The sequence below is a fragment of the Eschrichtius robustus genome, chromosome 11 (assembly GCF_028021215.1).
Source record: "Eschrichtius robustus isolate mEscRob2 chromosome 11, mEscRob2.pri, whole genome shotgun sequence".
NCBI classification, from domain to species: Eukaryota; Metazoa; Chordata; class Mammalia; order Artiodactyla; family Eschrichtiidae; genus Eschrichtius; species Eschrichtius robustus.
The window spans coordinates 1,928,398-1,940,522 of record NC_090834.1 but is presented as its reverse complement, the minus strand read 5'-3'; the positions used below and the strand labels follow the sequence as shown (position 1 = coordinate 1,940,522).

General features: G+C 45.1%; 2 protein-coding genes across 4 annotated transcripts in view; both read right to left on the bottom strand.

The window, feature by feature from the left end:
* Positions 1 to 12,125, bottom strand: part of OPCML (opioid binding protein/cell adhesion molecule like) — a 493,523-nt gene that overhangs the window by 300,865 nt on the left and 180,533 nt on the right. The gene's annotated exons all lie outside the window — the stretch shown is intronic.
* LOC137772474 (large ribosomal subunit protein uL15) lies at positions 9,172 to 9,684 on the bottom strand. The gene has a single exon (XM_068556416.1). The coding sequence runs from the start codon at positions 9,665 to 9,667 to the stop codon at positions 9,221 to 9,223; it is 447 nt and encodes a 148-aa protein (XP_068412517.1). The 5' UTR covers positions 9,668 to 9,684; the 3' UTR covers positions 9,172 to 9,220.

Here is a 12,125-nt window from a genome sequence, read left to right as displayed (position 1 = left end):
TTTTTTTTTAAGATTTTTTTTTTTTTTCTGATGTGGACCATTTTTAAAGTCTTTATTGAATTTGTTACAATACGGCTTCTGTTTTGGTTTTTTGGCCCCGAGGCATGTGGGATCTTAGCTCCCCGACCAGGGATCAAACCCGCACCCCCTGCATTGGAAGGTGAAGTCTTAACCACTGGACCGCCAGGGAAGTCCCAGCGTTTGCCATACTTGAACTGATCACCAAAGACCCTTTTCTACGGAAGGACAGGCAGATAAGAGGCACCAACAGTGTGTCAGGAATTGTGTCCAAGGGCGTCACAGCCATAGCATTTGATCCACAGACAACTCTGTTGAGTAGGTATCCTTCCTATCTGTACTTGCATTCACTCCACCCACCCACCCCCTGACTCTCAGAGGTAAGTTGTTCGGCCGGGTCCATCAGCTTCCTGGAGCTGCTTTCAATCCCAGGTCTGTCTAAGTCCCTGGCTTCCCCATCAAAGAGGTGACACGGCAGAGACGGCCAGGGATTGGGATGAGGTCTCTCATGTAAGACAGATCTGGATTAAGTAGGTAAGTCTTTTGAAACCCACCCATCTCAGTAATACTGACCTAAGAAAGGGGATCCCACAGAACCTCCTTCTGAGTGATTTTATTTCAATCATGTAGCATCACAGAAGTAGGTTTTTAAAATGTTTGATTCACGAGTATGTATTAAGGTCTTCCGAATGCTTGGCACCCTAAGAAATAAAAAAGGAACATGAGATAAAGTGCTGCCCTTCAGGGCAGGTGTAGATCAAGCCCTGTGGACCCTCCCTGGAAGTCTCAGGGCTGGGAATGCGTATCTGCTCTTGAGTAGGGCACTTGTGACCCTGGACCGCTTCTCTGAGCTTTAGTTGCCACACGTATGAAATGAAAGCAACACTAAATCCTAAATTAAACACTAAATCCACAAGTTACTATGAGGATTAAGTGAGGCAGTATAAGCACAATGAATGTCAGATAATAAAGTAACCACTATTATTAGCTTATATTGTAACTGTGGTGGTAATAATTAAAAAGGCAAGACATAATATGATGAAGTTCTACAGTTAAGAGGCTTATTTTACAAAACCAGTAGTGAAAGAGAGATGAATGTGGGCTGGTGTTCAGGACAAATTCAGAAAGGCATTGATTTTGACCTGGGATGTTTAGATGTAGAAAAGAAAGGTGTTCCAGGTGACTGTGGAATTCATGAGCAAAAGGGTGAAGCTTAGAATAAGTAGGTTTAGAGATGCCAGTTTGGTCAAAGGAGAGTGGCCCCGTGGGACAGTGTAAGGAAAACACGCTGTACCGGGAAGATGGGCTGGTTTTGGGAGGTCTTACAGGTGGCACTTGTTCCCATAGACAAGGTTAGTCACTGTAGCTTCTTTGTCAGTTGGATCCCGGTAGGGAGGACCCTTGGTGACTCTAGTAATCCGAGGAAGTCAGCACTCCCAGTTACAGAAAACGTTGGGACCACGAGCGCCCAACGGGAGCCGATGCAGGTGAGTGCAGTCAACCTGATGCATCTTTGGTCCTCAAACTTCTACGTTTGATGACATCTTTTTTTTTTTTTTAATTTAATTTAATTTTTTAAAATTTATTTATTTTTTTATTTTTGGCTGTGTTGGGTCTTTGTTTCTGTGCGAGGGCTTTCTCTAGCTGCGGCAAGCGGGGGCCATTCTTCATCGCCGTGCGCGGGCCTCTCACTATCGCGGCCTCTCTTGCTGCAGAGCACAGGCTCCAAACACGTACGCTCAGTAGTTGTGGCTCATGGGCCTAGCTGCTCCGTGGCATGTGGGATCTTCCCAGACCAGGGCTCGAACCGGTGTCCCCTGCACTGGCAGGCAGATTCTCAACCACTGCGCCACCAGGGAAGCCTGATGACATCTTTTACTCAGTGACACAGTGAAAGACCAACAAGACCTCAGAAGACAGGAGTCTGGGAGGGAGGGGCGTTATAAAGAGATAAAAAGATAACTAAATCAACCTAGATAATAAAGAGGTATTCTGTCAAGAAGAATTCCTTCTCAGAAGTAGATTTGGTCAGACTAATTGAGGCTACAACATGCTGTCTTGATGACTTAGTGATATTCTAATAAGATTAGTAAGCAAGTGATTCAAGAGTGTGTGTCTTTCTGCACCAAGCCCTTACCTTATTCCAAGAGGTTCTATTGTAGCCATCCTATTAGTATTTTCCCCCCTCCAACTGCCTGTTTTTTTGTTTTTTTTTTTTAAAGAAGAGACTGAAAGAAAAAGCGAACCTGAGATTATTCAACACTGTTTCTTCCAAAAGTGTTATCAGTACAGAATGGTGTTAGGATGGGATTAATATTTTGGGAATTGTTAAAACACTAACACAAGGTTTTGGAATTCTGTTTATTTCAATGAACCATGTAGATCCAGCTCCTGGCTGGCTTCATAGAATCCTGTTTGGTTTATTGCATCTCCTTCTCTTTCTATACCCTCAATCATCTCAAATATTTTCAAATGCCTGATATCTACAGGGTACTATTCTAGGGGCTAGAGATATGGCAATGACTACAACAAACTCCCCAGCTTCATGGAACCTTCCTTCTTCTGGGGGACTGAGGTTAAAAACAATAAAATGAAAATGTGTTTGTCGTGCTCTGGAGACAAATAAAGCAGGGGAACAGAATAGAGTGATGCCAAGGGCCTGAGTTCAGACTGTGCTTGGGTCAAAGCAGAGACCAGGTGGCCGAAGGAGAGAGAATATTGCTGAGAGAGAGAGGAGGTGCAGATGCATCAGAGAGGAAGGAAGGAAGGGCTGTAGGGCCTGGCAGCCCAGTGCTGTAACTCTGGCTTTTACTTTGAGGGAAATGGAAAACCATTGGAGAGTTTTGAACAAAGGAGAAATAACGAGCAGCTCTGTGTTCCACCAGGATTTCTCTCCTGCTCTGTTGGGAGGGTCTATGCTGAAGGGGATTATGAGTGGAAGCAGGGAGGCCAGATAGGAGATGACCACACACTCCAGGGGTGAGACTATGGGACCTTGGACCAGGGTAGCTGAGGTGAAAGAGCCGAGACGTGTAAAGATGCTGGATGAATTTTGGAAGTAGAAATGGTAGGACTTGATGGATTAGATATTTGGATATACGATATAAAAGAGGGCTCAGAGATAGAACAAGCCCTTCGGACCTGAGAAATAAGAAGAATAGAGCTTCTGCTGAAGGAGACAGGGAGATGGAAGGAGAAGCAGTCTGACGGGGTATTTGACTGGGTGGTAGAGGTATGAAAATCTAGACACCCAAGAGGTTAGCTTTTGACAAGTTTGGAAAACCTGTTAGACATTCACATAGAAAGTGATGGAGGCAGTTGAATATACAAGTTTGGATTTCAGGAGGTACTTCAGGGCTAAATCTATAAATGTGGACATCCTCAGCATACCAATGGCATTTAAAATCACGACACTGGATGAAGCCCCCTGGGGACTTGCAGAGAAGACAAGTGAAGAGAATCAGAACTGAGCTCTGAGAACCCCATGTCTGAGGACTGGGAGGTGAGAATTCAGGAAAGAAAAGCCAGAAGGAGGAAGAGCAGGGGCTTGTGGTTGATGTTCCAGAGACCAAGTCATGAAAGTTTAAAAAACTGAGTAGGGAAATCATGTAAAATGGGACAATGGGGTTTGGTAAAGTGGGAGTCATTAGTGTCATTGTCAAGTGCAACTTAGGGAAAATGACAGAAATGTGTTATGGGCTGATGCTTGTGTCCCCCAGAAATTCATATGCTGAAACCCTAATCCCCCCCCCCCACCAATGGTATTAGGAGGTATTAGCAGATGGGGCTTTTGGGAGGTAATTAGAATTAGGTGAGGTCACAAAGGTGGGGTCCTCGTGATGGGATTAGTGCTCTTTGAAGAGATGGTGGGGTGCATGTGAGGACACAGCAAGAAGGTGGCCGTCCACAAGCCAGGAAGAGAGGCCTCACCAGGAACAAAATCAGCCAGCCTCCAGAACCTTGAGAAAATAAATTTCTGTGTTTGAGCTGCCTGGTCACTGGTATTTTGTTATGGAAGCCTGAGCTGACTACTATAATATGGAAGCTGGATCTGAGTATGTTTTAGAGAAAACTGGAAGAAAGAAATTGTAAATAGCAAAGACAGAAAATTCTCTTTAGTGGTTTTTCTATAACGTGGAGCTGAGATGTGGAGTGGTAGCTGGAAGACAGTTATGAGGTCAGGAAAGGTGTTTCATGGGAGATATTAGCACATGTGTCCGCTGAAGGGAATAATCCAGTACAGAAGGGATACTGATGATGTAGGAGGGGCAGGAGAGAGGATCCAGAGCACAGGTGAAGGCTCAGCCAATGATTAAAACCAAAGCCTTTTGGGGATCATCGATTCAAAAGAAAGGAAGGCAAAGGACTGGGCTGGAAGATTTGGTGGCAAGGGTGCGTGCACACTCTTGTCATGGCAGCCACATTCTCAGGGAAATGGCAAGAAGCCAAGAATGAGGAGGGAAAGGGATTATTGGCGATCTGAGAATCATTTTATTGAATTCCACTTATGCATACACGCCTATTTGTCTAGCAATGGATTTGAATATTCTGTACAAATCCATGTACAATGTTTTAATGAAAAAAGGAAAATAAGAGATGTTAACCTGCTGAAACAATAATTCTGCCTTGCTGATGGATACCCACCTTGGCAATACAGAACGTTCTTTGCAAGGAAAAGTCTGAGCCCGTTCTCCCTCCCGTCCTCCCAGGCTGGCCCTACGAGTGTTAACACAGTATATCCTAAGCTTCTGAAGGGATAATTCACATTCCTTCTGAGGGCAACATAATGGACCAAGCGGCTTTAGCAACCCACCAGTTGCTTAGAAGATAGAGCACACGTTCTCAAGTGCCATCTCTTTGCTGGGGGGTCACAAGGCAAGAACAGAACCAGAGCCTGTTTGTCCAGTTGGGGCCAAAATCCAACCCGCATGTGCCTTCCTTTACCAAGCACAGCTCCTCTACCTCACCTCCTTCTGGGGCCCCCTTTTCTGGCTGTGTCTGCACTTCCCTTTCTGCATGTCTGGGTACCATTCACGGAGTGGTTCCTGAGATGCCCGGCGTGTTCCCTAAGGCGCTCTGACACAAAACCGCAGCTATGCATCTGGAAAAGGGGGCACAGTACAGATGAGAGTCCACATTCTTGGTGGTGAGCACTTAGAGATGGCAGGATATAACACAATCCGCAAAACTCGGGAGAGGTCAGTCAAATATGAGATTCACTGTCTTGTTATCTGTGGACCATGCGCTGAGGATCTGCTTACAGCATGAGCGTCTATTTATTGAGCACTCCTTTTTTGCCCTTTTTCCTTCTTTCTTTTGCCAGGAAAGCACTTCAAATCCATGATCTCATTTAATTTTTCACTCCAAACTCGAGAAACAGAAATTACTAACGCCATTTTCCAAATGGGGAAGCTGAAACTTGGAGAGGTGGTATAACTCGGCCAGTGTCAGGCAGCTGTGAAGTGGCAGAGCTGGAATTAGACCAAGTTCGGTCCGTGTTGGAAGCCCTTCGCTCTCAGTCACAGCTCACCTTCTGAGTCTGTGCGCCTTCCACCGAATGTTGTTGATTCAAGCTGGTGTGTGAAAGAGGAGCTCTGGGCAATACCTGAATTGCTGGAGGTGGAGGGTCCCCCAATCCTGTTTCTCAGTGTCTGTGCTGACAACTGTTAAGAGGAGAAGCCAACTGTCATAGAAGCAAAGCCTGGTGACACCATCTCTGCATTGCAGTGGGCAGAGTGGGAATTGGGCACGCGGTCTACACAACCCGCACGCGCGCACAGGATTGAAAAGGCCCACGATGCTGCAGAACAGTACCTCCCTAGAGACAGGATACTGGCAACGAGCGAGGGGCTGAACAGCTGAACCGAAGGGCTGCAGCCTCCAAGCAGTCTCTGTGTGATCAAGGATTACGTGTGCGTGGGGGAGGCGTGTTTCTGTGCAGTTTGGGTGATAGATTGGCTGTGTTAATTAATTGTGCATTTTGAAGTTTGTTACCACTTCACACCAAGCAGCTCCTTAAAATAAAAGAGAGAGAGAAGCAAAACAAAAAACCGAATCTAATATTCAGCAAACATTCTGCACCCAAACAGCACATCTTTGTCTGAAACCTTAGTTCTGAGAACCACTTATAGTCTTTCATCAACGCATTATAATATTAATCAAGACTCATAATGCAGAGTGATTTGCATGCCAACAAATATATTTACACTGTAAATTGTTCGCTGAGGAGCCTTAGAGAGACACGCAATTCACTGCCATGGAACTGAATAGGAAGAAAAGTCCCCCATTAAAATCCAGAGAAAATAAAGAATCTGTACGACCTGATCCTCTAGAACCTTGGGTAAGAGATTCATTAGCATTCTCTCTAATTCCTTACAAAGAATTTGGCTCCCAACCTACTGAATGCATTAAAAAAATCAGCTTCACTGTAAAGTTTGGATGGGATTTTGTCTTTTTCCTGGTATATATGAAATGATCTGTGTCATAATCACAGCTTTTACAGGAAGACAGAGATTAGACCGGTAGATGGATGGGCAGATACCCACCTTCCTGAGAAGTACCTGGGAATTTTGTTCGGGTCTCTTGACTGTGCCTTGTTGACGTGACCTTCTGACATGTATCACATGTGTCTGCTTCTCCCTGGTCCCATCACTGCCTCTGCAATCATGGCCACTAACCATCTCCCTCAGGGACCACTGTACAAGCTGCCTCACCTGCTCCCTGAATCTACTCTTGACTTGTGTTCCAGTGTCATAACTTATAGCACCCAAATCCCATTTATATGATGTGAGACTAGCTTGTATAATAAATGGCATGTCACCCTCCTTACAAGTCTCTCCATCCTGTGTCCCCCCTGCCCTTCCTCATCCCCCACCTCACTCTTGGCCCTTCTCACACTCCACTTAGAGGTCATCCTCTTCCCCTTTTCAGGCTTCCAGTCTGCCTCCGGGACCCTGCTGGTATACCCTCCCAGCTCTCCATACTTCTATTTCAGAGCACTTATCACAGTGAGCAATTAAATAATTATTTTAATTCATTTAATTTAAAGTCTATTTCCCTCATTCCCACTCATTTTCATAATGTATTCCTGAATATTATGAGAGATGCAGTACAATATACTAGAAGAGTGCTGTTGAAAATATAATGTATCTTCTTCATTCATCTCCTTTTCTGGCCCATATAAATTTAGTGTCCATTGTACACAAATATTGTTCAGTGAAATATATACACGTCTAATAAACCTGTCTGGTTTTTAATTCCACCTCTACCCCTTTCTAACTGAATCACAACTTGGGGCAAGTTGCTAATCTTTTTTTTTTTTACCTCCTTAATATTCTCATCTGTAAACTGTAGCTAATAATAGTGACTGACCCATAAGGAATATGAAGATTAAGTGAACATCACCATGACCATCATCACATCACCATCATCACCACCACCATCATCACCATCACCATCGTAAAATATGAACAAGGGTACCTGGTACATAGAAGTGCCATGTAAGTATTGGCTGCTCTTGTTATCTTTACGATGATCACTACTCGAGACAAACAATGCACTAGGCACCACGAGAAATAAAATTTAGCAAACTGTAAGCCCTGCCCTCAGGGAGCGTGCAGTCCAGTAGGTAACATAAAGTGTAGACACCAGTGCCCAGCACATTTGTAAGTTGGATGTGCTGTGTGTGCTTGGCACACACAGCTCTGTACCTCAGAAGGTCAAGTCGTTTCAGGTGGTGGGATTAGTGAAAACTCCTGTCCCTCCGATCGAGGAAGGGGAAGTTGAAGAAGGACTCAAGAACTCTATTGCTTAACTATCAACCCACCAGGGTTACGTCCACTGAGTCCTGACACAACTCAGGCATAACAGGGAAGGAGAGGTCTTTAATCCCCAGGGACCTTTGATTACACGTTTACCTCTCTGTCCTCCTAGCCTTTGTCCCCATGGTGACTGCTGGTTTTAATTTCACTTCCTAGCAGAAATAAAGAGACTTGTTAAGAAGCAAGTGGAAAGGTGACCTCACTGGGGTTAGAGCCCAGCCTCTCCACACTCATCCGACAAGCAGGCCCCCATTAGGGTCCGGTCCTGTGCCTGGCGCTGGGCATGCCAGCTCCACGGAGGGCAGCTGGCTGGCTCCGAGCAGGTGGAAACTCAGCCCTTCAACATCCTGACCGTGGACAGTAAGTGGCCTTTCCCTAAGACACGGATACTGATAAGGGCTGCACTTGCCTCTGGGGGACTTAGGCTTGAAGACATTCCTGAAAGGCTGCCTCTCGAGACCTGGGGGATTGACTGCGGGAGAGGCTGAGGGGTGACCGGGTAAGGAGAGGAAGGACAGAGGAGCGGGGGCAGACTCAGAAGAGGCTTCACAGTTAACAGGACCCGTGAGCTGAGTCTGGAACGTGAGGAGCTGGCAGAGGGGTAAGTGGAAGTGTGTTGTTCTGGGCAAAGGGAACACTTTAAGGAAAGACACAGAAGCAGACTTGGCGCGCTTAGGGAAACCAAGCCATCCGGAATAAGGCGGTTCTACCAAAGCTTCATCAGACTGTGCTGGAGGGGGAGTGGGTGGCAGGAAAAGAGGTGTGGGGGACAATTAGGATGGAGACCAGGGCGATGACTGTCTTCTGTACCATACTAAGGTACCTGGAATTTTTCCTATAGACACATAGAAACTTTTTGTTATTAACAAAAAATTAAAATGCACGTAAAATTAGAGACAAGTAAAACTCGAAACCATATGAAATTGTTGTTTTTAGGTCAAAAATGATCTAATATAGGCAATTTCATATGGTTCAGCCTAAACACAATGAATACTCCTATATCCATCACATCGGTTTAGCAGTTACTAATATTTTACCATATTTGTTTCATCATTTTTCCCAGAAATATGTTTACATTCCAGCCATACGGCATCTCTCCCATAAATATTTAGTGTGCATCCCTAAAATATAGATATGTATCTACATAAACACAATACAGTTATCATGCCTAGTATAATCAACCAATGTCCACACCACCTAATAATCAGTCCATATTCAAATTTCTCCAGTTGCCTCAAACATAGTATACACTTGATTTATTCAAACTTGGATCTTCTCAACAACCAGAGTGTATTTGATTATTATATTTCTTGAGTAAATAGGGTTGTTTTTTTTTTTCTTTTGAAAAGCGCTTATCATTTAATGAATCCCGCCATGTGGCTTCAAGCTACCAGGACACAAGCCCCACCGACACCCTTAATCTTCTCCTCAGCTCTTCTGCTGAAGAATTTGGCCTTCACGATGACAGGCTGCTTTGGGAGCTTTCCCTTCCCCAGAACTTTGTAGTAACCCGATCGCACCACATCAATGATAGGAGCAGCTCCAGTCTTGTTCTTGGCAGCATTTACCCGTGTCTGCTCACTGACCAAGGTCCACAATTTATCAAGGTTGACAGTTGGGCAGAAGCTCTGGTTCCTCTTTAAGTGGTAATGCCTCATACCAACTTTCCCAAAGTATCCTGGGTGATATTTGTCGAAGTTGATCCTGTGGTGATGCATGCCACCAGCATTACCCCGGCCTCCCGGGTGCTTCCGGTGTTTGCCGATGCGGCCGTGGCCGTGGCTCACGTGGCCCCTAAGTTTCCGGGTCTTCCTTAGTCTGGATGGCATGTCAGCGACCAATACGAAAAAGGTAAATAGGGTTTTAAAAACAGTAGTTTCAGGTGAAGCCTGTTGGGTCACTACATTTTATTTATACAATAAGGATCTTGGTGTATTCAAAACGACCAAATAATGCGTATGATTAATGGATTCATTCATGAAATAAGAATTGCACATAGTCTAAATCTACCCTTATTTTCAATTAGATGAACTGAGATATGGAAGGTTACTTGATTTGTCCTAGGTCACACAGTTGGTCAGTAATGTGTCAATAGTTTATAGGTCTTTGGCACAATTAAAATAAAACCACAACCACCAACAACAAAACAACAATATAGATATAAGGTACTGTCAAATGACAGTTATTCATACATCTCTGGAGCATAGCTGCTCCTGATGAGGAACCTACCACTTTTCAACTAGAAATAGTGGCCTGGAAGTCTGTCCAGCTGCTAGGCAAATGCAGGGAATGCCTTGTCCCCAGTCTAACTACTCAGTTGAGAAACCAACTCCCTGCCTTCTGGATCCTATAAATGGTCTGTTAGAAGCCCTGCTTGGGGCATTAGTTTCAGTCAGATGCTGGGGTCCAAATGCAGGTCGTCACCTATTCCCCATGGTGGGGAGGGCTTATGGCTTGAGAATCAATTGCATGAATCAACTACGTGACTGCGGTGTCCTAATAGCACTGCCTGTGACCCTCTCCTCACTGGGTCACCTCATCCTACCTACTAGGGAAGTAATCTTCCCTAAAGTAGACACCAGGACTAATACAGGACTTTGCAGACACACCTGGGTTTAGACATTTATTTTCAATGTATGAGCCATAGGATGTGGTTTAACCTCCAGGGGTCAGGTTCCCCATCTGTAAAGTGGGGATATTCATTCATGAGAATATACTTTATACAATTATCATGAAAATTACACCAAGTAGTGTATGTAAAGCTCTTATCACAGAATTGAGGGCACAGTAAGTATTTAGGAGAAATAGTTTTTCTCTAATTCCACCCCTTCTTTCCACAGAGGACTCCTGTTCCACGTAGCAGGAGAAAGCGGATTCGGTTACACATATGGTACCTCTGTCCAGTCCCTCGCTCAGTCCTCTCTAATGAAGGAGGAGTGACCTCACTGCATGGTAAGAGCCTGGCATTCCTCGGGCTACATTTAAAGGCAATAAAGCTCCAATGTGGCCTGGTGTTTCCCCCTCGCTCTGCCAAGTCCACATTCCACCAGGGCTTCTGCTTGGCCAACACTGCAGGGCAGGGCCCAACACCCGCCTTCTAACGCTGGTCGGGAAGCCTCCTTTGCCTTTGTGCCCACTCTCTCCTTTGCACTTGATGGCCTGTGAAACAGGACACAACCCTATATTCAGAGGCAGGAGTGAGGGCGCCTCATCATTGCTTGACTGGCCCAGCTTCTCCCCAAGGAGGGCCAAAGGATCTAGGATCTAAATACAGTGGAGGTGGCACAGGGCCTAAGATGCACTTCCAAGACTTTGCCAGGAGCCCTGGGTTCCAGTGTCACGCAGCTGTGACTGTACTTTGATGCACAGCCAGTCTCGCGTCTGTTCTCAGCTGTCACAGAACTTCAAGAGGAGGGCAGAAATGAGCAATAAGTGGAATAGAAAGCAATGGGCGAGTGCAGCCTTCCATGTAGTTATTAATATCAATATCTGACAATAATGTTTTTATTAACCAAAATGTTCCCTAAGGGAGGAGTCCTCCAGGAACTTTTGAACATCAGTGTGGGACCTCTAAACTTGGGAGATCAGATAGACCACAGCTCACAGGAACTGATAATGGTTATAAACACTTCCTGTCAAGGCTCCCTGCTCAGTCCCGCACATCACTCCTGACATGAGCGCCCTCTTACCCTGACTGCTCCTGTGTCCTGGGGTCAGTCTTTTCTTCTGACCTCTCAGAAGAGTCAGAACAGTGCAGTTTTCTTTCTAGGCTTAGCTAGGAGCAGAGTCCAAATTTACAACAAGCTTTCTTATAAATGAGGAATATGGGTGCAAAAGCAGGGTTCTAAAAGAAGAAAAATATGCCAGAGAGAGATTTTAAAGGATACCTTGTATTTCCCGCTTTCCGCTTTCTAGAAACAGTGATGCCCCAGTGGCATCAAGCACAACTATTACCCTGATTTGGGTTTCTAAACACCACACCCTACTCAACAGAAGCAGGGTTCCTTGGAGACATGCCTGACTTCAGGACTGGGGCAGGGAAAACAGAAGATGAGCCCAAAATGTCCTGTTCCTGAAGGAAAGGATGTGTACAAAGAACGATAAGGACATGTCAAAGGACACAGGGACAGCTTGATGGACACAAGCTGGCCAAATCTAGGATGATTTGAACATCAAAACAAACAATAAACCTTATAATCCGTTGAATAAAACACCATGACTATACTAATAATTAACAAGCAAACAACTAAAGAAATGGGGACGGGAAAGCTCTTCCTTGTACCAGAA

Bases quoted from the DNA above. Each gene is read 5' to 3' on its own strand.
- LOC137772474 (XM_068556416.1), bottom strand. From the start codon at position 9,667: ATGCCATCCAGACTAAGGAAGACCCGGAAACTTAGGGGCCACGTGAGC.